This window comes from Anomalospiza imberbis, chromosome Z (assembly GCF_031753505.1).
Source record: "Anomalospiza imberbis isolate Cuckoo-Finch-1a 21T00152 chromosome Z, ASM3175350v1, whole genome shotgun sequence".
Lineage (NCBI taxonomy): Eukaryota > Metazoa > Chordata > Aves > Passeriformes > Viduidae > Anomalospiza > Anomalospiza imberbis.
In genome coordinates, this window is record NC_089721.1 from 2080389 (window position 1) to 2105069 (window position 24681).

Genomic DNA, 24681 nt, shown 5'->3' on the forward strand with positions numbered 1-24681 from the left:
GCTGTTTCATTAGCATTAGAGGCACATTTATCAAGGGTTTAGAGGAAGCATTATTAGATTAGTTTGTAATTTCGGAGTTGCAGGATGTTTTTTTACTAGAGTTTACACAGTTCAGGATGGTGCAGTGCTGAAGGACTTCAAGGCAGAGAGAGGCAGCTCCGTGTCCTTCCATGTAGGTGGTACCTGGCAAAGACAGAAGGAATCACAAGTCTTGCTTTAAACACACGCTCATTGGTAAAAGCCTCTGCTTACTCACATGTGGTGTTTTTCTGTAGGAGAAATATTTGTGAAATGGAAAAGCAGAAACACAGCCCACTGCTGAAATTCTTTAGAGAAGTGAGCATTTAACAAAATAAGAAATGTTTCTGAAGTTGCTTGAAGCTACTGACAGCGACTGCCTGCTTGCAGGCAAAGTGAAGGATTTCCTGCAAGGTCACAGAGACCAGAATCACTATTGTTTCACTGCTGACCCTGTACTTTAAAAATTCAAAGAATAGCTTAGAAATACAAAACATTTCCCAGACCTCTATGACCTATTCATTTCTAAATTTGAAACATCTTTTACACACTTAGCATTGGACACATAAAATTTTCCTTGTAAGTACCCAAAACAGCATTGAGTATCAGGATACTTAGAATGTTTTACTGGAGGTGGTACCAAATGCAACCAACTTTCTTTTAAAATAAATCTTGAAACTTTTAATATTTTTAGTTATTTTTAATTAAAGACCAAAGGATTTATATAAATTAAAGGAGATTTTTGAATACTTTCAGTCAAAGGAAGACTGGAAAGGAATGACAATGAAATGTTTGCAACAGATGGAGTATTTCTATAGTACTAGCCAAAAGATACAGCCAAAAGAGATTCCAGCCCCACCTTTTGATTCAATGCATTTTAAGTAAAAAGATACATATGTCAACTTAGAGGCCTTAAATTTGCCTGATGAATTCTGCATTTCTCTAGCATTTTATTTTAATTATTCTGGGTTTAGTATATGAATGTTCTCTTTTAAATAGATTCACAATATTATGCTAGTCTGCAGATGATTTTTTTTCCCTAAAGGAGTTATTATTTTGCATATTGGTCTGATAAGAACATTATGTCAATTTGTGGTAAAATGTGTATGAGTTTTCACTTGAGGCTGATTCCCATTTTTCACATCTAGTTCATAATTTTAATGACTCTTTTTTTTGTGTGTGTGTTTTTGGTGAGTTTTTGTTTTGTTTTTCTGGTGGAATTCCTCATGTTTTCTGGGAGGATGGAATTCCTCATGTTTTATATAGCAATAAAACACAAACACCTCTTGCACATTGCTGGGAAAATGGAATGTCTGCGGCTCAGCCTGGCCCTGCATCTCTTCTCATCTTGCAGGTGTTAACACAGGTGTCTCCAAAACTCAGTCTAGGAGCTCAGAGTGGAGCAGCTGATGTGCCCTGCAGGGACAGTGAAGCAGTGGAGGCCTCCCCAGCCTCATGTCCCTCTCAGTTGGGTGATTATTTCATATTATCCAACAGCCGAGGGTCCAGCTGGCAGCCACCCGCTGTGACTCCCGTGAAAACATTCAACAGCTGCCAGGGCAGAGGGGGAAGCCCAGAATGAGAGGTTTTCTCAGCTAGCCTGGTGTGCTCCTGTCTCAGCAGGACTTCAGCAAGCTGTTCCTCCTCCACCATCCCATCCCCACGTGGGAAAAGCTGGTCTGTCCCAAAATACCAGAAGGAAAGGGTTCCCTCAAGGCACTCTCCCCATGCGAAACCAAAGAGCTGAGAAACCTTCCCAAAGGGCTCCACAAATCTTGTTTATTTGACTTTTCCCGATTTCCAACCAGGACCTGAGCAGTCAGACCTGGCAGCTGTCCGCTGATTTACGCTGCGTGCGCTGGGGACGGCTCAGCTGTGACACACGGCTCAGCCGCAGCTGCTGGGGACTTTTTTTTTTTTTCCCCTCCTTGAGTTTCCAGTGCTAGGAAGCAACACGTGGCTGTGTTTGGGCAGCTCTCCAGACAGTCTGGCCCTGCTGCTCTCTAGATTCAGGCTCTTCACGTGCTGTGAAATAGCAGCAGCCGGGGAGCGGTGCAGCTGCTCTGTGGGCACGGGGAGGGGAGAACAGCCCCAGGCTGCACAACTGATGCACCACTTCTTGATGAGGTGGAGCTACGGAAGTGTCAGAGTCCCCTGGAAATCCTCCCAAGCCTGGAGTCATGGTTACACGTGTGAGATAAAAAGTCTTCTCCTAATCTTAGCCGAGTAAGTCTTGAGGCTCTCATTAAAAAGCAGGGCTGGTAGCACCCACAAGCCCTCATCCATCCCATCTTTGTATCCCAAAGAGTGATCAACACTCCCTCACATTTTAAACACTTGAGCAAATAATTTCTAATTTGCTTTTAAGAGCTTCCAGTGATTAAGATTCCTTAACTGCTAGGCTATGACCTCCCGTGCCTTACACAGGCTTTCTTGTTAGACCATTCTTTGATGTCTACTCAGCCATGTTCTGATGCCTTCCAGGACAACAACTTCTTTCCCCTACCACAACAGGAAAATCAGATTATATTCTTGTTCTTTCCAGGTTCAAACACCATTCCCATGGCTTTTTTTTAGGTTTTATTTGTAAGCTGTAGCTGTACCTGTAATCATCCCTGCACTATGCTGCCTGCTCCAAATTTCACATCAGTTACCCCTGAGGTAATTTCTCTTGAGCCAGTTTAGCCCATGAATTTTCCACTTGCTTTTGCCCTCATTTCATACCCCAGAAGAAATTAAGATAAATAGCCCCAAAACTAAGGCAACTCACCCTTTCCTCACAGCTTGATTTAAACACCTGGAACGAAACAGCAACTCCTTCTGCTGTATGAAAGAGGCTGGAGATTCCCATGGGCAATGGCTCTCTGGGCATCTCTCCGTTCTTCCCAGGGGAAAAAAGGAGAGGACAGAGGTCACACTTGTGGTGTTTTATTGAAACCAGTGTAATTTTGAATCTCTCTTCCTGCAGATCAGTGTAAAATCAACTTTTGTAGTGAAGCAACAGCTGTCATGGCCATAATCTCTTGCAACTCCAACTGCAGATTGTTACTGAGAGCACCACTCTTCGCCTGGATGCTTCCCAGAACAAACAGGCCCATGCTCAATGTCCTCAGATGCTGCCACTCTTTCTACATTTTGCTTTTTCCCTATCCTATACATGAGATTTTCCCCTCCTATACAGGAAATTTTCTAATTTTTGGCTTTGGTATCAAATGGCCTCTAAAACCTGGAGTGTGCAAACCACTTCTGAAAGTGTGGAAGGCTGGTGTGGTGATGGCATGGAAATAAGAGGGCTAAGGGAACCCTCTTGGAAGATGACATCTGGGCTAGAATTGTTAAGGGCAATCTGACCTCAAAATCATCACGTCCCACAGCAGTTCTGCAAAAATACTGTTTTCAGATCTAGAAAGGTCTTACTGTGTGAGTTTTTTTGGGGGTTTTTTGTTTGTTTGTTTTTTTGTTTGTTTGTTTGTTTGAAAACTATGCCTGCACTATCCACAGAGCTGCTTTACAGGTGTGTATCACAGAGGGAAAAATTACTCATAATGTCAACAGCAAGTTTGGAGGCTATTTAATGAAAAATAGGTGAAGTTTACAAACACAAGGCCATCAGAGAGAAGAACACAGCAGGAAGCTGCCAAGGTACAAGTAAGAATTCTGAAGTGCATTGCTAGTGCAAGTAAGTAGACAACAGAAGGAAAATCATGTTCCACGTAGGCCACTTCAGGTGAGCTGGGGTTTGCTGGGCTATGTCAGCTCGAAAGGCACAGCCTCGATCTCCCTTGTTAACTCTTCATCCAAGGCTTTCTATCGGGAGAGAAAACCAAGAGGAACCAGAGACCATGAGACAGCTTCCACACACACACTGCTGGTAAACAAACCCTGGGATGTTGTTAGCAGTGAGGGATTAACACCGGTGTTGAGCTGGATGGACTCGTCACTGCAAAGGGCAGACAGCCACAGGGAAAACTCCAAACAAAGTGGGGGCTGGACAAGCTCAGCTGCCTTTACTCTGTGCCCCAATGTGATTTTGGACACATCCCAGCTCACAGGTCCTCCCCAGAGGTGAGCATTCTGACCTCAGAACACCCTCAGGCTGGTAAGGGGAGCTTGTACTCCTGAATCAAAAGCAAGCGGTGTACCAACCCAGGCAGTCTCACCTGAAAATGTGCAAAATGCTCTTACCTAGAAGTGATTTTTGATCACAGGTTTAAGGCTTACCACTTGTGCTTTATGAGCAAGCAAGCAGTAGCCCAAAGGAACAAAAACATGTTTTATGGGGCTCAAACATGGCCCAGATCACTCAGGAAAGCTACCTGTGAACTTCCCAAACAGCTTTATGTTGTTTGGCTCAACAGCCACACCTGCAGATTACACAAGCATAGAGGAAATGGACACTATGTTTTACAGGGGAACGTCCCCATTGCAGTCTACAAGGCAGATGTTGACTAAAATAAGCTTGGAGCCCTCTGAGAGTTCAGGAGGAGCAAGGAAGCTACCGAGACTTACGGTGAGTGAATAAACATTCCAATAGGCAAAATTCATGGGGATATAGCTACCTAATCTGCACTAATATCACTGTCCCCACCTGCCTTTGCAGCTCAGACATCAACAGTTCACCTGATCAGTATCTACAACTTCTGCCTCACTAAATTTCCCCATGAGAACATTAAGACTACAGTCTAAGGTGGTAAAATCTGTAATCAATTAATAATATATGTAGCTCCTGGAAAAGATAAAAAAACTCTTACAAGTTTTCTTCTCTCTTCTTCCACCTTCACTTTTGCCAAGGGAATGCTCTAATGAGAGAAAATGGCATAAAAATCAGCATTTCATCAAGAAACAAGAAGTCCCTGCACCTTTACAAGAATCTAATGATGAGCCTCGGGTGAATTAATGGACAATTAATGCAATTTTGTGTACACACTTCACATGCAGAAGGTATTGCCATTAAAAGTCTAGTGTTGGTTTGGTTTGGGCAATCATGTATTTTTCAAAAGTCTGGTATGGCCTAAAGTCTAAAAAAACCCTTCATCTTAAGCAATTTTCCAAACCTGCCAATCAAGGGACTTGATTTTAAGCATATTTGTGCAAGAATTTTCCAAAGCACAATAAGTTTGCAAGGATAAACCTCCCTCCCCTCCTCCTGCCTGCACCAGGGACTCTCCCTGTCTCCACTAATAGCAAGGCTGGAGGAGGGAACTGGAGAACCTAATCCCATTTGAATGTCCTGTTCCACTTGAAGGAAGGAGGAAGCTGCCTCTTGGAGGAAGATGGATTAAACAGAGCAACAGCCCCACAGCTTTTTTTTTTTTTTTTTTTTCGCTAGGAGCAAGACATCAGTGTTTGTATGAGGGAGACAAGAAACTTAAGAAACTTGCACTTTCACCCTTTCATAGAGTACCCAGCACCTTCAAGAGAAATCAAAGAAAATTATGGAGCAGCCAGTTTAGGGGACAAAACCTACATTTGGCTATTTCTTCAGGATCCTCAAAACCCTGTTCAGAGCTCCAAACTCTGCACCACGTGCTGTGTCCACCATATTGACAGCCTGATGACAGTTACAGCTAAAGTACTGGTAAATCTTAAACAGTTGGTTGTACTAGGGGATTCCTTTTCTTCCATGTTACTTTGTCCAATTCCTAGCTGAAATTCTGTATTAAGAAATTTGTCCAATTTCTAGCTGAAATTAGCAATTCACCTGAATTGCTAATTTACCCAGCAAATCTGTCTACTTTGTTAGAACAAAGTTTGCCTGAAAAGGAAACTTAATTTCTTGGCTTTGATTAATAAATAGACATCAAGTCTTTGGTTTGCATCATTAACAGACCTGTAGGACATCTACTGGTCCACCAAAGGGATCACAACAACATCCCTTACGTTCTGAAGTCCACTAAAGTTAACCTGATGGCAAATACAATATAACAGTGGAATAAATAGTTACAGGAGGTAAATCATGATAGGACGCCAGTTCCAACTTCAATGGCTCCATTTTTTTATGCAGTGCAGCCAGTTCCTGCAGAGAGAGAAAGGCAGATCATATTCTAGGGAATTTTTTGTAGAAATGGCGGAAATGAGTGAGACAGATCCACAGTTATCTACATTTCAGAATTTGAGAGCTTTCACTCTCTATAAAACACATGGAAAACCAAAGTTTTGCAGACACGGCAGCAAAAAGACTCTCCCTTGTGCTTATCAAGTGGAAACAATTTATTTTTGGGGCTGCAAACTGAGCACCTTCCACAGTCCTGAACTCTTTTCAAATAATCAAAGTTAAATCAAAAAGATAAACTCATTTGTGCTGCCCATTTCACTGATGTCTTGGCAAAGCAGTTCTATAAATGTCAAGGAGTCAAACCGTACCTTATGCTTGGGCTCTAGAAGATGACAAGCCTAGAAAATTTGCCTGTGGCTTTTTGGATGCAAAATTCCAACAAAAATTAGCTCTGGTCAGTACCCTCGTGCAACACTGGGCAATGTGAGCACTGCCACCCAGTGCTGGTTGGTGAGAAGGACAACAGAGAAACCAGGGAATCTATTTTCACTGCTCCACTCGAAAACATAAGGAAAAGATAGCAAAAGTAATGAGGAGAAAGACTGAGTTCCCACTACAATAACAGCAAAAAATATGAAGATGTGTTGAGTGCACAGCACAAAGCTGTAAAATCTGTAGTTAATAACTCAAGAAATGTGCTTTTTCTTATTAACATATGTTCCGCTAGGCTTACAATAAAGCTGAATAATGTTATATTTAAAGACACAGCAAAAAAAAAAACAGCACACAGTGATTCTGAATTTGGGTTTCATTTGACCTTATCCCCTTGTTTTGAAGTGTTTGGAAGAGATTTATTTCACACAAAGTTGAAAGAATCACATGGGTCATTCTATCAAGAAACTGCAATACACAGGCAGTCATGTAATGGGATATAGTCCACAGAAAATCCACTCTGTTTTTAACATAGATCAGAAATAAAGGAGGCAGATCTGTTTCCAGTGGCAGGGAATATATTCAGTGGAAATTCTGCAGTAGATGCCTCTAGGAGAGACAAACCCACCCAAAAGAGCCCAGTTCATGGAAATCCACCTACAGGATTTTTATTTGTGCTTCCTTTGGCCATTAAGATTTGTTCAGGCAACCAAACAGCAAACTACAATTCCTGAAAGCACCCAACAAGCAAGCCTGGCCTGTCCCACTGTGGCAACATCCCCCTTGTATCCAAAAACCTACCTCAGATGATTTCATGAGTGCCTCATGTGTCAAGGATCTGTCCAACCCCCTGGCAATAAGCTCATCCTGCAAACAGGAGAGGGTACAAAAAAGGAGAAAGATTTCACCATTTCCTTCTGTTTATATCTAAACAGGCAGGGAAGAACACAGCTTGTCCACAGCAGAAACGTGTGCTATTGGAGCCACAGCTAAAGCTGGTGTACAAAATGAGGTGCTGTTAAAATTTGTATTAAGAATAACAAGTCTTTCCAGAAAAGCAGTGGGAGAAGGGCAAACGGCAAAGCTGAAGAAAGGATTCTCAGGAAAATGTCAATTGTAATACAACACTTTCCATCTTGTGTTTGTCAAGGTATCAGGTATGGCTTTATTTTAGCCATAAAGTAACTTGCCGTAGTTTCTCAGGGAATGAGAAGAGAGCACTGCCCTGATCACAGGATGCACTGAGAAGAGATCAGCAGGGACAACTGAACTAAATTCACATGTTGTCCTGTTAGCTCAAGAGTCCCCAGTACTGGTGTTTAGGAAACTTATGGAATGTCTCTGTAACTACAAATTTGGGCTCAACCAATCACATCATCCCATCACAGTGTCATGTAAGAAAATTCCTTACACCTACCTCAGCATCCCAGATCCTTATTTTCATATCCTTAGACTTAAGTTTCAGGAAATTCAGGACCTTGGATTGAGACTCAACTCTGACCTTTTCTACTCTCTGATACTTCTCCAGTTTTCGAACATCCCTTAAAAAGTAATATAAAAAGAAAAAATTACATTCAAAGATGTATCAGTATACAAATATTGTTACTTATCTATGCTCAAACCCTGCAATGCAACCAACACAAGAAGGAAGAAAACTGAGAAAACCCCGTATTTCCCTGTGAGATTTTCCAATGGAAACATATACAGCTGTTACCTCCAGAACCCCACAGATCAGGAAAAATAGTGGCAAAGAGGAAAGCCATATGCCTAAAAGCAAAGGGTAATAGTCTTGTGCATAATTCCCTAACTCATTTAGAGACCTGTTACACAAGCTAAACCTCAGGTCAAGAGGAGGCAAACCTGCACAAAGCACATGGGCATATATTCTACAAGTCCAATTAACATTTTAAAAGACAAAAAAACCACCACTCTGCAAATAATTAGACTGGAAGGGAGCTATGGAGAGCATCTGAGCCAACCCCCACTCAAGGCTGGGGTTGACCGTGCTGTGCTTGGCAAAGCACTTCAGACTACATCCTCCAAGGAATGGACTTGACACTGATTTTTCTGTTTGTTTGTTTGTTTGTTATTACTATTATTACATCTTCTACATACTGGTTAAGGGACCTTCTTACTTGAGAATGGTTTTTGTTTTGCCTCCCTCAGTCTGACTACAGAGGCCATGCTAAATGTGCTAAGAAAATCAGATTTGTCTTCAGCCTCAGACAAAAGCAACTGGTGGAAGATGGAAACTTATATCTGAAAACAGCTTGTAGATCACTTTTACTTTAAAATAATGGGTTTGATGCTTTCCCAGATCTCTTTTGACTACTGAAAGTATCCATAAGAGATGGGTTTTGATAAATACTTCCAAATACTTAGAACTGGAGATGTGTCAAATCCATGAACAGTTATCCTTGTTAGTTACCACAACCAATGTTGCCCAAGGCAGAGATCAGCAGTATTACTTTAATCTTTCCCTCTTCCTCATCCATTACTCACTCCTCTATCCGCTTTTGCACCATCAGTGCTGAAGTTAGTTTTTTCAGGAGAGTCTTCAATTTCAGTTCCATTTCTTCATTTTTAAATTTTGTTTCATACAGTTCCAAGGTCATGTCATTGATGGCACAGTAGAAGCTGGTGTAGAAAGAATCAGTGGTAATGCTTAGGAGTCATCTCTTTTGAAAGTCAGAGTTATTGTTATTCTTTTCTCCACACCTTAACTGAATTACTTACTTTCCTCTTCATGTTATGGTGGCAGGAGTAAATTTAAATAAGATGCTAAGGGAATTTGCTTTCCATAACAAGCACAGATTTCCATGTGGAAGGGAAAACAGCCCAGCAACCTGAGTAACGGTAAGTGAACAACAATTGGCACTCTGGTGAATAAAACCACCACGTGCTCCACTCCTGGCTTGCCTCACTGCCTTTGAGATAAACTGCATTCAGTCCGTGAAAATGCACAGTCACAAGATGTGCCTAGCAGCATCTGAGTATCTTCCTCTTCCCAAGTGGCCCAAAGCTCTTCCCCCTCCAGCTCAGGAAGAGAGATGTAAGAGCCAAGATCCTAAATATCACATAAAAATTGGATTCCAAGGCAGATTTTGCCCCTTCTTTGCTGCAAGTGCTGCAGTGCCACGGGTCAAAGCCATGCTAGGGAGAGCGGCCCAAGGAGACCAGACTAACAGATGCCATTTCTCCGTGGCAGAGGGAATCTCCTCGCATGAACTGAGGCCAGATGAGATAGACAAGGATGAGGAGCTGAGGCTGGAAGACTAGTCACAGTTCCCAGTCTTTGCCTAAGCAGTATGAACACTGCTGTAGCCTGGGATACCTGGCACAACAGTCCAACTGGCAGCAGCCTGCAGCCACCGACCAAAAAAGCATGAGAAAAAGGAGGGATTTAACTCCATCCCAGGCCTTTCTCAGGCTTCAGAGCCTTCCTGTGCTGGGATAACCTAGAGCTAGCACTTTGTGCTCAGTTCCCATCCGCTCCAAAGCTGCCCAAGGGGGGAAAAATAAGCCTGACAAATAAGATTCCTAGTGCCAAGTTTGAAGCTGCTGATGCGAAACAACAGAGGAAAACAGCACAGACCCTCACTATGAATGCAGAGTGTAAAGAATTACCTGGTAAGAGACGTGTCCTCCACTTCGAGTTCAAATGCACTTCCTAGCAGGTCAATGAGGTCTTCGGTGGTCTCTTCGTACAGAGTGCTCCCATAAAAACCCAGGGTTTCTCGAAGAATACCATGCCTGTAATCAGCTGGAAAATATACACAACCCAAAGTAGTGATTTTTTTAATATTACTGTTCTTTTATGGAACTCTTCAAAGGCAGAACCCAATCCCACACTGGGAACTTGGCTACCTGCCTGTTGTTGGGGGAAAAAAAAGACACTTTTAAAATAGGCTTAAATATGCCAAACTGCCGCCACATCTCCATTTGTCAAACAAATTCAGTGTGTAAAGGGAGAAAGCACTGCTCCACTCCCTCCCTGATCAATCTGTCTGACATCAGACAAACAAGAGCTCACCCTTGTGCTGCAGCAATGAGCACCTGCAGGTTACCTCCCCAAAAAGCTCAGCCTGAGTCTTGTTCATGGCAGACCCAGGAAGTCTGCATCCATTATTTTTTGTTTGGTGGCAAGGCACTTGAAGAAAGAAAAACCAAACACGTTTTCTTGCAAAAACATCTTCGTGTGTACTATGCCAGCCTTCGTACAAAAAAATAAAATTCCTTCCTGAGAAAAGCCTGTGAAGCAACAGTCCTTTATTACGTGTGTTAAAAACATACTATGGTCCCCTGAACCACTTATCTGCTTAAAAAAACCCAAACAAATTAAAAAAATAGTCACTCTAGGCAGCTTCAGCATGACTTAATCATCTCAATGTTGTTTCAGGCTCCTCCAGGGCTTTCCTTAACAGTGGCTTAGCACCAGCGCAGACTCTTGAATGAGCTGCAGGGGCACTTCCCTCTCTATCCAGGCAATATTTCCATGCTGTGCTATCCAGCCCAGCAGACTAGGAGGTTTTAGCAATTAACCTGCTTGCCCACATTTATGGCCCACTAAAGATGGCTTAAAAAATTGTCCTTGACCAATCTTATGTCACCGTAAATTGCAGTAAAAACCGCATAAAAAAAAGTTGAGTCTGTTTCAATTACATATATTTTTATATATTCCTACATTTTTAACAAATACAATCTTCAGGATCACTCAGAACAGCCTGACTCAGGTGGAATTGAGAAATTGAGCTTCAAACTCACTTTCTGCTTCATATTTGGATGCCCGGTCCTTCATGTCCTTTATCAGCAACATAACATCCTTCTCTCTCTCTTCATTGCGCTCCATAACTTCATGCAAAATATCCACTGTCCTTTCATTCACCTCATACACTGGAATAGGCACAATCGTAAATAATTTCTTCAGCCATAAAGTAACCTGCCAGAGAAGGGAGACAGAAGAGCAAGCAATCATGTGAAATGACTGAAAATAGCTGATAGACGTGAAAAATGTAAACCACTGCAAACTCTGCAATCCTGAAGAGAGACTTCTACATCAGTCCAGGAGGCATGGGTGGGGAAAAGGCGAGAAAAATTCTTTTCCCTCTTCTTAAAACACCTTCTGTGGTCGAGAACACTATATTATATTACTTTTTAATCTCCCTCATTTCTTTGGACACCTGCTTATCTCCGTGTGACAAAATTTTACCTTTTTATTCACGTGACCTGTTGGCTACAGACACAGTAATGACCCAAGAGATGTTAAACGGGTGTTTGGAAAAATGATGAACACTCTATTAAAGCGTGTGGGATAAAAGTACCCGAGTCATCACTGGGAACAGTCTATCTGCAGGAGAGCAGGAGAGAGTCACCACAAGGTGCAGCCACAAGCCCTGCAAAGCAGCTGTACCATAGGAAACAAGATCAGAAATAAGAGATCAACACGGTGCTCTCGGGTAGGGATGTGATTGTGCAATCATAGAATTGTTTGGGCTGGAAAAGCCCTCCAGGATCATCGAGTCCAACCATTCCCACAGCACCGACCCCAGCTCACCACTGACCCATGTTCCCAGCTGTCACATCCGTATGGCCTGTAAATCCATCCAGGGAAGGGGACTCCACCAGTGCCCTGGGCAGCTGTGCCAGGCCTGGACAACCCTTTGAGTGAAGAAATTTTCCCTAATATCCAACCTAATTCGATTAGAAAGGTTAGATTACGACCAGTAATAACTGAAGAACAAGGAAGTTCTGTTGCGGACAGGCTTAGAAAGAAAACTTCAAAATGACAAAAAGGAGGCTGGTGGATTAAAAAAAAAAGAAAGAAAGAAAAAAAAAAAAAGAAAAAATAAAAAATAAAAAAGAAAAAAGAAAAAAAAAAGTAAGCTTGTTTATTACAGAACAAACAACTGGAAGTAAAGCCTTCGGCCAGTCCAGAGACTGTTTCTACAACTTAGTAACTAAACAATTGTCACCTAGGGGTGTTTCCAGGGAAACCGGCTCTGAGGAGCTACGCGGGGGTCGGACACCCCGGCTTTGCACTTGTACAGCCACCCTTGGCTATCAATATAACTATTCCTATATTTGTTACATGTATCTATAGCATAAAAGCCTAATCGCAACTTGTTACTTGTACATACCGCACCCACAACCAAAAATACAATTTTGTTACTTGTATTAACACCACTCATTTAATCACAGCTTGTTACTTGTATTAACAACATTTAACCTTGCATACATTGTTAACTACGTCCCCCAAAAGTTTAAATTTCATGTTTGTTCACAACAGTTCTACACCATGCAAGGAACATAAACTCTTGCACAAACCTGCCTAATGAACCTGGCGGAGAGTGGACGCAGCCGTTTATACTAAAACTTTAAGTGTATTTTTGCTCCTAGCACCTCCTCCCTCATCCTGCCTGCCGCACCCGCACCTCAGCGACCTACACAAGCAGCAATGGAGAAAACCACCGCACCGCAAGGCGCAGACAGCGCGAACGATGCGTGTGTGTGTGTGTGTGTGTGTGTGTGTGTGTCCCGAAAACCGTGACGAAAACAGCAAGCGAGCCCCGCTGGCCCCCGTTACCCGTACGAGCTTCTCCTGGAAGGAGTCGCTGCGCGGTGTTCCCGCCGCCGCCGCCATCCCTCCCGGAGCCTGACGGGAGGGGGCGGCCGAGGGGCGGGGCAGGGACCCGGGGCTGCGCCGCAGTGGCGGGCGGGGGGAATAACGATAGAAAACGTGTTTAACAGAGAATCCGAGTGTTAAAACGCTCTGAATCGAGCCGTCTCTCACTTAAGGGACGGTGTTAAAAAACGCCAAGAGAAACAGAAGAGATGCAAGAGGAAGACATCAATAAGTACAGCCGAAGGAGCCTGGGGGTGCTGGTGCCAGCAGCTGGACACGAGCCCAGGGTGCCCAGGTGGGCAAGAGGCCAGTGGCCCCTGGGCTGTCCCAGCCAGGGTGTGACACAGCCCCAGGGCAGTGCCCGTCCCTGTGCTGGCACTGCTGAGGCACCTCCAGTGCTGGGGACAGCTCTGGGCCCTCAGGACAGACAGACACTGAGGGGCTGGAGCGTGTCCAGGGCAGGGAACGGGGCTGGGAAGGGGCTGGAGCCCCAGGAGAGGCTGAGGGAGCTGGGAAGGGGCTGAGCCTGGAGAAAAGGAGGCTCAGGGGGGACCTTGTGGCTCTGCACAGCTCCTGACAGGAGGGGACAGCCGGGGGGGGTCGGGCTGGGAACAGGGAACAGGGACAGGAGGAGAGGGAACGGCCTCAGGCTAGGCTGGGGAGCTTTAGATTGGAAATTCAGAAAATTGTCTTCACAAAAAGGGCTGTGAAGCCCTGGCCCGGGAGAGTGGTTGTATTAGTTCTTAACATCCATGCATCCATGTTGTTGTTGGGGTTTTTTTTTTTTTGTGTGTGTGTGTGTTTTTTTTTTTTTTGGTTTTTTTTTTTTTTTTTAATCCCCAAGCACTTTTATAGAAATTTAAGTGATTTCTGAAATAATCAGCATGGAAAGGATTGGTGAAGAATCACATTTGGTACAACGCATGCCAAAGTAGTTGAGGATTTTTCACTTAACCTTTTCAATTCCCAGAAGGGGAATCCACTGGAATCTGTGGCTTTACCAAGCTCTCTGGATTACCAGAGGGATCATTCACACTGTGCTTGAGTTTCAGCACTTTCTCACTGGCAAGACCAAATCCTGTCTCACATACTGCCCCTGTGCTCAGGTGAGACCTAACCTGCAGAGCTGCCTCCAGCCATCACAACAACAGCACATCAACAGCACAAGGACGTGGAGCTGCTGGAGCCAGCCCAGAGGAGGCCACGGAGCTGCTGCCAGGGCTGGAGCCCCTCTGCTCTGGAGCCAGCCTGGCACAGCTGGGGCTGTGCAGCTGCACAAGAGAAGGCTCCAGGGAGAGCTCAGAGCCCCTGCCAGGGCCTCAAGGGGCTCCAGGAGAGCTGCAGAGGGACTGGGGACAAGGCATGCAGGGACAGCACACAGGCAGTGGCTGCCACTGCCAGAGGGCAGGCACAGATGGGATATTGGGAACCAGGAATTGCTGGCTGGGAGGGTGGGCAGGCCCTGGCACAGGGTGCCCAGAGCAGCTGTGGCTGCCCCAACCTTGGAATTGTTCTGGCCCAGGTTGGATGAGGCTTGGTGTGGTGTCCAACTCTTTAGGGGACTGGAGCATCCAAGGTGCTCGTGGACAAAAGGAATGACAAAATTCAGAGCGTTCACAAAAGTTTTCCAAGTTAATTTACATACTTGGCATGGAAATTAATGTTAGTCTCTGACCTCCTCATACAACGCCAGGGCACTGGGTTCTGGATAAAGGGGTAGGGTGAAAGGGAAGAAAGCAGGACTAAAGAGGGGGAGAGAGGAAGAAGGAGATCGCCAGGCTTCGCCCCAGTGTTGATCCTGCTGGTGGAATGTCTAGGGTCCTGGGGTGCCTGCACATAAGGTCTTTGTGGGGGCACCTTTTATAGATGAGTTTCCCTGCCCTGGAGGTTACTTTCTGACTTTCTATGCAAATTTATCATCTGCAGTTCCTTCTTCTAGACCTTTCTGAAAATGAGTTGGAGGACTTCAAGGGTCCCTGGTGGTCTTGATTCCCTGTACAGTCTTAGACTGCTTCTTGGCATCATTGCTGTGCTGTGTTTGTCTCCAGGAACTAGAACAAGGATGTTTGTCCCAGAAAAATGCTGCCCTATCTCTGAATGGCCCCTTCTCCTGTTCTTCCTCACAGCTGTATTACCAACAAACCTTGATTCTTGTTACCAACAATCCTTGGTTGGCTCCACACTTATCCATCTATTGGTGTTTGAGGAACACAACCTCTTATCTTCTGGGCTTCTGTACTTGGGGCAACCAGATTTAATCAATAAACAGATAGCAGCTAACAAGCAAGCTCTGAGTAATGTCCACCTGTTAAGAGAAAATAAATTACTTGTTGGTGGAATTGCCTTGTCAAGCTTGATATGCTTCAGTGACCTCAGACGGAGGGGGAGGTTAACAAAGCTTGGGAAGAAAGGATGTACCACTGATAGTGGGCACAGAGAATGCAGAGTTTACAGGCTACAAGGACATATGCTTGAACTTCCAAGGTGAGGAATAAACTAATAAAGTGAACCCTGCACCTGTGCTGAAATCAGTTCTGACTGTGTAAACAGTAATTCTGGCAGGGGGAATCTCTGACAATGACCCAGGAAACCCACCAACCCAAGAGAAGAGAAAGACTGGGTATGAGAAACAATAAAATCATTAACCAATAGAATGCTAATTAATAAGAGAACTAGGTAGCATGTAGCCAGCGAACGCTGGTTCCTTTGTATGCTAAAATGTATACATTGTGAAGCTTTTTGATTGTTCTGGAATACCACTGAACACCCAGTCTTGCACAATACTGCAATAAATAATCAATGTCTCTCTTGTGGGTTTAATTACTGGCTTATTGCACAACAGGTAAGGAATCAAATTTTTGCAGACAGCATTATCATTGCCCCATCCCTTTTCCTACCCCCCATACTGAGCCCCACCAGATTTGCACCCCTCAAGATTTAATCAGTAGCTGTAGCAGGACAGGTATGTTTAAGCAGCTGCATATTGTGAGCATTGTGCTTGGCTAACTTTTTAAAGGAAATCAACATGATTCCAAGAGGAATGGCTGTATGGATCGGAGCCACGAGGGCTGAAATCAGCAGGACTGAGCAGTCAGTACCTGGGAGAAGAGTAATTCTGGCAGTGGGAGATTGTGGCCAGCATCTCACTGACCACCAACTCAAAACAGACTAAAATGAAAAGCGACAGATCTACCTAGCAAAGAAGGATCTGAGTGGTAATTAACTGAAGTGGTAGCTCACAGAATGGTACTAATTACCAGAGAAGTTATGTAACTTGAAAGCAATGAATGGTGACGCCTTTGGTTGTTGAAATGTGTACACAGAGTAACGTTTTTTTGATGGATATCCTAGACACCCAGCTATCTGCTTTGTGCTAACTAGAAAAAGAGTAAAAAATACCTTGCCTCGGTGTGTGAAATGGTGCTGCACACCGGGGAACAAGCCCGCAGGGTAACGCTTCTGTCCCCGATTCTGTCTCTGCCCCTGTCCTTGTCCCCGTTCTCCTCCGTGCCCCTGTCCCTACCCTTGTCCCTGTCCCTTCCCGTGCTCCTGCCCTTGTCACTACCCTTGTCCCCGGTCCCTGTCCCTGCCTCAGTTCCTCTCCCTATTCTTTCCCGTGTCCTTGCCCTTGTCCCTATTCCTTCCCGTGTCCCTGCCCTTGTCCCTATTCCTTCCCGTGTCCCTGCCCTTGTCCCTATTCCTTCCCGTGTCCCATCTCCGGTCGTCCCTCACTCCCCGCCCCTTCCGCCCGCTCAGGGCGTTTCAAGGACACCTCCTGCAGCGGGCATTTTTATAAAAGCCTCATTTTGTGGGTTTTTTTTCCTTCTTTTTTTTTTTTCTTCATTTATTTGTATGATTTTTATTGCATATTCTACATACTCGCGTGCAGACAGACGGGCAGGCAGACACTCGCCCCCCCCCGAGTCAGGGGCACGGGAAGCAGTTCCGCCGCCCGCCCCCGCCCCCTGGGCGCGGCCTCGGCGCCAAAAGGGGCGTGAGGCGCCGGCGCCATTTTGTGTGCAGAGCGCGCGGCCGGCAGTCCGCAGCGTCCCCCAGCCTCCGCCTCCCCCGGGACCCGCCGCCGCCGCCGCGATGCTCTCCGCCCGCGTGGCCGCCGCCCTCGCCCGCTCCCTGCCGCGGCAGGCCGGCCTGGTGAGCGCCATGCCCGCCCCGGAGTCGGCGGGGCCGGGGGGACGAGGCGGCGCCGCCGCCATCTTGGGGGCCGCGGTGACATTGAGGGTGTGAGGGGGTGATCGGAGTGTGGGGAGGGAAGCACGGGGTGTACTGTCAGCGCTGTGGGGTAGACCCCGCTGAGGAACGGGCTGTCCTTGCCCGGGCTCAGGGTAGTGGTTTAAAGCTGCCAGGGCAAGGTCAGGATTGTGGGTGTGAGGGGGGTGAGGGGTTTATCCCGTGTTTGTGAGGAAATGAAGGGTGGGAAGAGCCGTGAGGTACCACTTCTGCCGGTGTTTCCGATGAATTCGGAATCCGGTGTTTCCTTCCCGGGGGAGAGGCCTTCTCGGGGTGCAGGGTGTTAAGTGGCATCATCATTGCTGCATGATGCTGCGCTGGGAGCCTTGCTTGAAGTGCAAAAGAGTGACCTTATAATGCATTCATTATCACAGATCTTTTTATTCTTTATTGTTCAAAGTTGGCCATGAGAAGAGTTTCTTCGCAGGAAGGGTGATTAGACATTGCAAGGGGCTGCCCAGGGGGGTGGTGGAGACTCAGAGGTGTTTAAGGGTATAATGCACTTAGTGCCATGTTCTAGTTGGCAAGGTGGTATTTGGTCGTAGGTTGGATTCAATGACCTCCGAGCTCTTTTCCAAAGTAATTGTGATTCTGAGGTATTTTTGTTACAGTGCTTTGTGTTTTTTTTTTCCTATGTGTTTTAACAATACCAAAATCACTGCAGTTAGATTTGTGTTAGAAGACACAACCTTCTCTCTTTGCGGAGCCCTGAGTGGTGCAGTGATTTCATTATGCCCCAAGGTTCTCACGTTCAGCACAGAAATGACAAATGTGAGGAGGTTTCTCTTTGGGAGCTGCTGCAGCGATTGATGGTGACATCAGCGCACTGCAGAAAAATGCAGCGAGGCATTTGGAGCAATCTCCTTCATTATGTCCTTTCTTAGTGGTGCTGGACTTGGTTCCACTGCTGTGAATGGGGTGCTGTGGAGCTTAGCTCAAAGCTGACATGCGCATAAGCAGCTCAAGATCAAAGATGTGTTAATCTCTCAGCATGGTGTTTGTGGTTTTTTTTTTTTTATTTGTTGGCTTGTTTGTTTGTTTGGATTCTTTTTAAGTGATTAAAGAAATCTTACTGTTACTGAAACAACTACTTCTTTTAGGTTTCCAGAAACACCCTCGCTGCAGCATTTGTTGCTACAAGAAACCTCCATGCCTCCAAACCATGCGTTCAGAAAACTGGTGAGTCTGAGAAAGGCCTTGAGTGTGGTTCAAGAATTTGGTCTGTCAGACAAAAAGGAATTTGATTATGGGGAGTGTTAGTTGACAGCACTTCAGCACATTAATGTTCTGAGCGTATTTAGGTGAACTGTTACCTGGCCACGTCCAGCAAACTGCACTTTAACACCTTGACAATGCCCCCAGAGCAGGGAGTGGCTGTGTGTCAGCTGGCTTACATAGAGTACCTGCTTCACTGGCATTCCAGTCACCTGCAGCATTATTGGAAAATTATTTGGAAAAAAAATCAGCCCCAGATTGGAGTTGCCTGTAGCAGAATGAAGAACTGGTTGACTTCCCCAGGCCTGCCTGGGTTTGACCTTCTGTCCTTGAGCACAACTTTATTTTGCTGCCAGCATTCTGGTGTGTAGAGGAGACAGCTGCACTGTGTAGCAGTGTGTTTGGCAGTGCTTCATGCAAATTTTTTTAAGTGGTTTAAGGTGATTAAGGGCATGACTAGGAAACAAGTTTTACAGTGTTATTTACTGTTTTTTAGCTGAGGAGGTAACAAGCTGTTGGAAGTCAAATTGAAGTATGGGGAATATATTTTTATAGCTTTTATCAAACAACTTGCTCCTGAAACATGATGAAATTCACTTATGTATGTGTGGATCTTGGATCACAAATAATTTTGCATGGTGTTTTGATGTATCCAAGGCTAAGTAACTGCTCTGCAAGCAGGCCTGTTCTGCCTGGGCTAGGGCTGATCTAATTGCTTTCTAGGGAGAGAGAGTGTAGGACATAATCAAGAAAGTGGATAACTACACAGCCGGGCCTGTTTTGGTTGTAGCTGGCTGGTGATGATGAGTTGAAGCTGCTTTTAGTAGCTGGGAATACAGAGGCTGGTATTTGTCTTACCCTAAGTAAAGGTGTTGCTAGCTAGACTTTGGAGCACAGCTGAGAAAGAGCACCTTGTGAATTTGAGGCCAGCTTACTGAGTGCTTGTTGTAGGTTAGCGTGCTGATCTGATTGCGAGCGTCTCTCTCCAGGTACCGCCGAGGTGTCCTCTATTCTGGAGGAGCGCATCCTGGGAGCCGACACCTCGGCTGAGCTGGAGGAGACAGGCCGCGTGCTCTCGATCGGTGATGGCATTGCCCGCGTGTACGGCCTGAGAAATGTCCAGGCAGAAGAGATGGTTGAGTTCTCTTCTGGGCTGAAGGTAAGCTGTCACTGAAGGAGTTCCTTTAGCACAGAAATATTAAAAAGACAGTTTTTTAAGCAGACCTGAGACTATGCTTGTAGGTACCACTATGAACATTGCATTAGCTTCGTTGCAACTTTAATACGGAGTAACTAGTGATTTTTTTAAAATACCAGCATCTGATTCTCAGCCAGCATTTGAACATTTGACCTGTCTTTGTCTTAATTTAGAAAGTAAAAGGACTAACCTGGCACTGGATTTTTTCTTTGGTTTCAGGTGTCTTTTCTGTTAGCTGTTTAATAATGACCTCTCTGCTTCAATACATTATGCAGCTTGCTGGCTTCTTTTAGTCCTATCAGTGGGTTAGGGTTAAAACCTGTTTCAGGAGTACTGAAACAGCTGTTAGAGCATTTTTAATGACCCATTTCACCTTGGGCAGAGAAGAAGCCAGTCATTTTCTCTTGTCCAGCTTCTAGGCAAGAGAGTAATGCTGTACTTGAACCTTGCTTACCCTTTCTGTCCCTTTTAGAGAAACAATTGATTTGTGTGCTAGGCTGCTGGGGTATAACTGCCTGGTAGAGTTGAAAACTTAAGCAGGTTCTCTAGCCAGTGTGGAAGGAAATAAACACTTCAACCTTGACTGTTGGGACAAGATTGAGGTAGATCATGTAGGATTTTGTACACAGTGAAATAATCATGTCAATATGGGAGGTTTTATGCATGTCAGTATGGATTTTCTCAGCGTGATGTGATCTCTGTTCCAGGGTATGTCCTTGAATTTGGAGCCTGACAACGTTGGTGTTGTCGTGTTTGGTAATGACAGGCTGATCAAAGAGGGGGATGTTGTGAAGAGGACTGGTGCCATTGTGGATGTTCCAGTGGGGGAGGAGCTGCTGGGCCGTGTTGTGGATGCCCTGGGCAATCCGATTGATGGGAAGGTAAGTGTAGCTGGGTGCTAAGTACCTATGATTGTATCTGTGTGATACAGACCTCAGCAGATTTTTCTCTCTTTTAGGGTGCTATTGCATCTAAGACACGTAGGAGAGTTGGCTTGAAGGCCCCTGGGATCATTCCCAGGATCTCTGTGCGTGAGCCCATGCAGACTGGGATTAAGGCTGTGGACAGCTTGGTGCCCATTGGTCGTGGCCAGCGTGAGCTGATCATTGGTGACAGGCAGACCGGGTAAGTTAAATACTCAAGCCTAAAGTGTTCTTTAAACAGAGACGCAGGTACAGCAGAGCTGGACACAGGGTTGGATAAGGACTGGGAGAACCTTGGGCAACTTAACTTACCAGCCTCTCTGTTCCACAGGAAAACTTCAATTGCAATTGACACTATAATCAACCAGAAACGATTCAACGATGGCACAGATGAGAAGAAGAAGCTGTACTGTATCTATGTTGCAATTGGCCAGAAGAGATCCACTGTTGCTCAGCTGGTAAAGAGGCTCACTGATGCAGGTATGGATTTTGGGAGATGGTTGAGCCTGGCACCTAATGACATCCTGTTCTCATTGTAGTGCTGTGACCTCTCCTGGCTGCAGGTGTAGATAGAATTCCTATTACATGAGTGAATGACTTAATTTTGTGAACAAGAAATCTATATAGCTGTCTGGGGAAAAAACCTAATTTTTTCTGTATCACAATTAGGAAGACTGTTTTGAGGCCCCCAAACTGTTGAATTGCTTCTGGAAAAGTCACCCTGTGGTTTTAGGGCTTTTTTCAGCAGAGTTGAAAGCTTCATCTTGGCAGGCAGGCCTGGTGACAAGCTGTGGCCTTCAAGTTGTCATTGACTTGGCATTTGTCCCGTGTGTTTCATGTGCCAGTTAGTGTGAGTGGCAGCTGGAAATGTGGTGAAGAGCTTTCACTGCCCAAACACAAGGCATTAAATGATAGCATCTTGTCAGAGTCAGTGATTTCTGTGACCAAGGCTCCGCATTTGATAGAGCTTGCAGAAGATCAGACACTTTGACCTCATGAGTGGTGGTCCTGGCAGCTGTTAAAGAAAAACCCACATTTCAGGGACAGTGATTTGTTTGAGACTGTCACAGAGGGTTGTACTGTCTTATAGCAGCCAGGAAACTGTGGGCTTTCAGTGTGACTTTTTTAGAAGAAAAACTTTTGTCTTAGTTTTCAGCTTTGTTTTAAATGGGAAAGAAGTTATTAAGCGTTAGATGTTAGCTGCCGCAAAGTTGCCCTTGAGACTTCCCAAGTCGGTTTTGCTAGCAGATGTGTTCAGCTGGTGTGCTGGGCTTTCCTGTAGCAGCATAGTGACACTGCCTGGACTTGCTTCAGCACTGGTCTTTCACATGCTTGTTGTGTTTGCTGAGTTTGGGCATGATGACTTAATGCACTCAGAGGTGTCTCCAATCCTTTCCAGATGCCATGAAGTACACTATTGTGGTGTCTGCCACAGCATCTGATGCAGCACCCCTGCAGTATCTGGCTCCCTATTCAGGCTGCTCCATGGGGGAGTACTTCAGAGACAACGGGAAGCATGCACTTATCATCTATGATGACTTGTCCAAACAGGTCAGGAAACTTTGGTTTTAGGCCCTGTGGTGAAGCATTGGTGTTTGTAGCTGTAAGAACACCTCAGGTGTAGAGATCTAAAATGTTCAGTGGGGTGCAGAGCTCTGAAGGCTGTCTTTGCTCCACACAGGCCGTTGCCTACCGTCAGATGTCTCTGCTGCTGCGCCGCCCCCCCGGCCGTGAGGCCTACCCGGGTGATGTGTTCTACCTGCACTCCCGGCTGCTGGAGAGGGCAGCCAAAATGAACGACTCCTTTGGGGGCGGCTCGCTGACTGCCTTGCCTGTCATTGAGACTCAGGCTGGGGATGTGTCTGCTTACATTCCAACCAATGTCATCTCCATCACCGATGGACAGGTAGGGCTTCCTCAAGGCCCAGCAGCTCCATGGAACTTAATGGCTGGTCTCTGAGGAGGCCTCCAGGCTTCTGAACGAGATAATGATACAATTCTGTCCTGCAGATTTTCTTGGAAACTGAGTTGTTCTACAAAGGTATCCGTCCAGCCATCAACGTTGGTCTGTCTGTGTCCCGTGTGGGTTCCGCTGCTCAGACCAGGGCTATGAAGCAGGTAATTGAAAAATTGCTATTCCTCCTCATGGTGGAGATGAGTGGTCTGTAGGTGTGAACAGAGAGGGAATAAAGCTTTGGATCTCTTAGTGTTACGAAATTATAAAACAACAAACTTTAGCGATCTCTTTAATGCTTCCATTGCCTGCTGAGAAAGGCATGGGAGAAAGGGAAGTAGTGTCTTCATGAAGATGTAGAATAAAGTTTTGATGCATCGAAGTGAGTACTGATTACCTAAAAATGGAGAATGCTCTCTTAACCGCAGGATTTTAGTCCAGACAAAATTATCTAGAATATGACTAAATCTAGAATTGGAGAGCTTTAATATCAACAGTTTGTGTTTTAGGATGCTTATGGTAAAGTGTGGGATTTTTGTAATAGCGATAATCATCTGTCAGTTTTTAGATTGACTTGCATGGAGTGCAAGGCAGAGCTGACTTGTAACACCTGTCAGCTGCCAGATGACCTTCAAACTCCTTACACACTTAAAGGTGATGTCAGTGGCTGTGACTGTACCCTGCAGGTGGCCGGTACCATGAAGCTGGAGCTGGCTCAGTACCGGGAGGTCGCTGCCTTCGCCCAGTTCGGCTCTGACCTGGACGCTGCCACGCAGCAGCTGCTGAACCGCGGTGTGCGCCTGACAGAGCTGCTCAAGCAGGGCCAGTACGGTGAGTGCCCTGGGCTTGGCAGGTCTGGGTGCCATTAGTGCCTTGTGCTAACGAGGTTGGGCTTGGTTAGCATTTGTGTCTGTTCTGTGCACATGGTAAATGCAGATTTGCTTGTGTGCTTGGTCGTCCAAGGACTGTAGTCTGTTGTGTCCTGATGGAAGAGTTCCAGTGATGTGAGTGCTGTCTTTTCCTGTAGTTCCCATGGCTATTGAGGAGCAGGTGGCAGTCATCTATGCTGGTGTAAGAGGTCACTTGGACAAGCTGGAGCCCAGCAAGATCACAAAATTTGAGAGTGCTTTCCTGGCTCATGTACTGAGCCAGCACCAGGACCTCCTCTCCACAATCAGGTATGGTGATTTACCTTGCTTTACCCCAAGGGTTTTGATGTCTGGAGTGCAGATAATGGTCACTGAACTGTTAGTTTAGTATATTCTAGAACATCAGGTGTTCAGCTAGCTGTATCAAAACAGGGTTAAATCAGCCTTCCTACCATCTGTCGTCCTCAGCTTCAGCTCTTAGGAAAAGCAGCTGATGCTTAAAGTGAACCTTCTTGCAATGTGTCTCCTCTAACCTGTTCCTGAAATCACTTGATTGATTCAGTTCCCGTATTGTGGACAGCTTTGAGCTGTTGGAGTGCTGTGGGTTAAGTGCTGCTGAGTGAACTGTTGGGGATTGAGTATTTCCAAAGTCCTGTCCTGGAAACTGGTCTTGGCTTTCTTTGTCATGAAGAAAATCACGTGCCTTCTGTCTCTGGGGACCAGCTCTGTAGGTTGGGCCTTGTTGGAATGCATATGGCTGTTCTGAAAGAATTTGTGAACAAACTTCAGTTCTTAGGACTCACTATTTTAGGAGAAGGGATGTTCTGTCAGTGGGATGGCTTCATGCACCAAACAAATGAGTTCATTTATCTACTGAATTTGTTAGAAATGGGGAGGTTTGTTGTAAAGCTTCTATGTTTGTCTCGGGGTTGACCCTGTTTTGATTGCTGTGTCAGAATTTAACTGAACTCTTCCCACAGGACTGAAGGGAAGATCTCTGACCAGACAGAAGCAAAGTTGAAGGAAATAGTCACAAAATTCCTGTCTACTTTTGAGGCATAAACTCTTAAAACTGTTCTAACAGACCAGGCTGTTGTGATCCAGTGTTCCAGCTCTGTCAGAGATGAAAGCATGTGCGACTTGAATGTACAGATCTCGGTGAGAATAAAGGTTCCCATGTAAAAAGGCTCTGTTCTGAATGTAAAAA

General features: G+C 45.4%; 2 protein-coding genes across 2 annotated transcripts; one reads left to right on the forward strand and one right to left on the reverse strand.

Moving 5' to 3' along the window:
- Positions 1–3572: 3572 nt before the first annotated feature.
- HAUS1 (HAUS augmin like complex subunit 1) lies at positions 3573–13118 on the reverse strand. Its single transcript, XM_068175729.1, has 9 exons — positions 13029–13118; positions 11210–11384; positions 10073–10208; positions 8948–9082; positions 7863–7986; positions 7247–7312; positions 5963–6034; positions 4770–4817; positions 3573–3825 (listed from the first exon to the last, which is right to left on the reverse strand). Exons 1-9 carry the CDS (start codon positions 13083–13085, stop codon positions 3766–3768), a joined length of 873 nt encoding a protein of 290 aa, XP_068031830.1. The 5' UTR covers positions 13086–13118; the 3' UTR covers positions 3573–3765.
- A 3940-nt stretch (positions 13119–17058) lies between these two features.
- On the forward strand, positions 17059–24681 carry ATP5F1A (ATP synthase F1 subunit alpha). Its single transcript, XM_068177358.1, has 12 exons — positions 17059–17219; positions 18416–18494; positions 19520–19689; positions 20436–20609; positions 20687–20853; positions 20983–21131; positions 22051–22202; positions 22333–22557; positions 22662–22769; positions 23292–23436; positions 23633–23783; positions 24455–24681. Exons 1-12 carry the CDS (start codon positions 17160–17162, stop codon positions 24534–24536), a joined length of 1662 nt encoding a protein of 553 aa, XP_068033459.1. The 5' UTR covers positions 17059–17159; the 3' UTR covers positions 24537–24681.

What these genes read in the sequence shown, in the direction of transcription:
- ATP5F1A (XM_068177358.1), top strand. Translation starts at nt 17,160, where the DNA reads ATGCTCTCCGCCCGCGTGGCCGCCGCCCTCGCCCGCTCCCTGCCGCGG. An exon ending in ACCATGCGTTCAGAAAACTG is followed by an intron (nt 18,495 to 19,519) that starts GTGAGTCTGAGA and finishes GTCTCTCTCCAG; the next exon opens with GTACCGCCGAGGTGTCCTCT. An exon ending in TCTCCATCACCGATGGACAG is followed by an intron (nt 22,558 to 22,661) that starts GTAGGGCTTCCT and finishes TCTGTCCTGCAG; the next exon opens with ATTTTCTTGGAAACTGAGTT.
- HAUS1 (XM_068175729.1), bottom strand. Translation starts at nt 13,085, where the DNA reads ATGGCGGCGGCGGCGGGAACACCGCGCAGCGACTCCTTCCAGGAGAAG. An exon ending in GTGCAAAAGCGGATAGAGGA is followed by an intron (nt 7,987 to 8,947) that starts GTGAGTAATGGA and finishes TTACTTTTTAAG; the next exon opens with GGATGTTCGAAAACTGGAGA. An exon ending in CACTCATGAAATCATCTGAG is followed by an intron (nt 6,035 to 7,246) that starts GTAGGTTTTTGG and finishes CTCTCTCTGCAG; the next exon opens with GAACTGGCTGCACTGCATAA.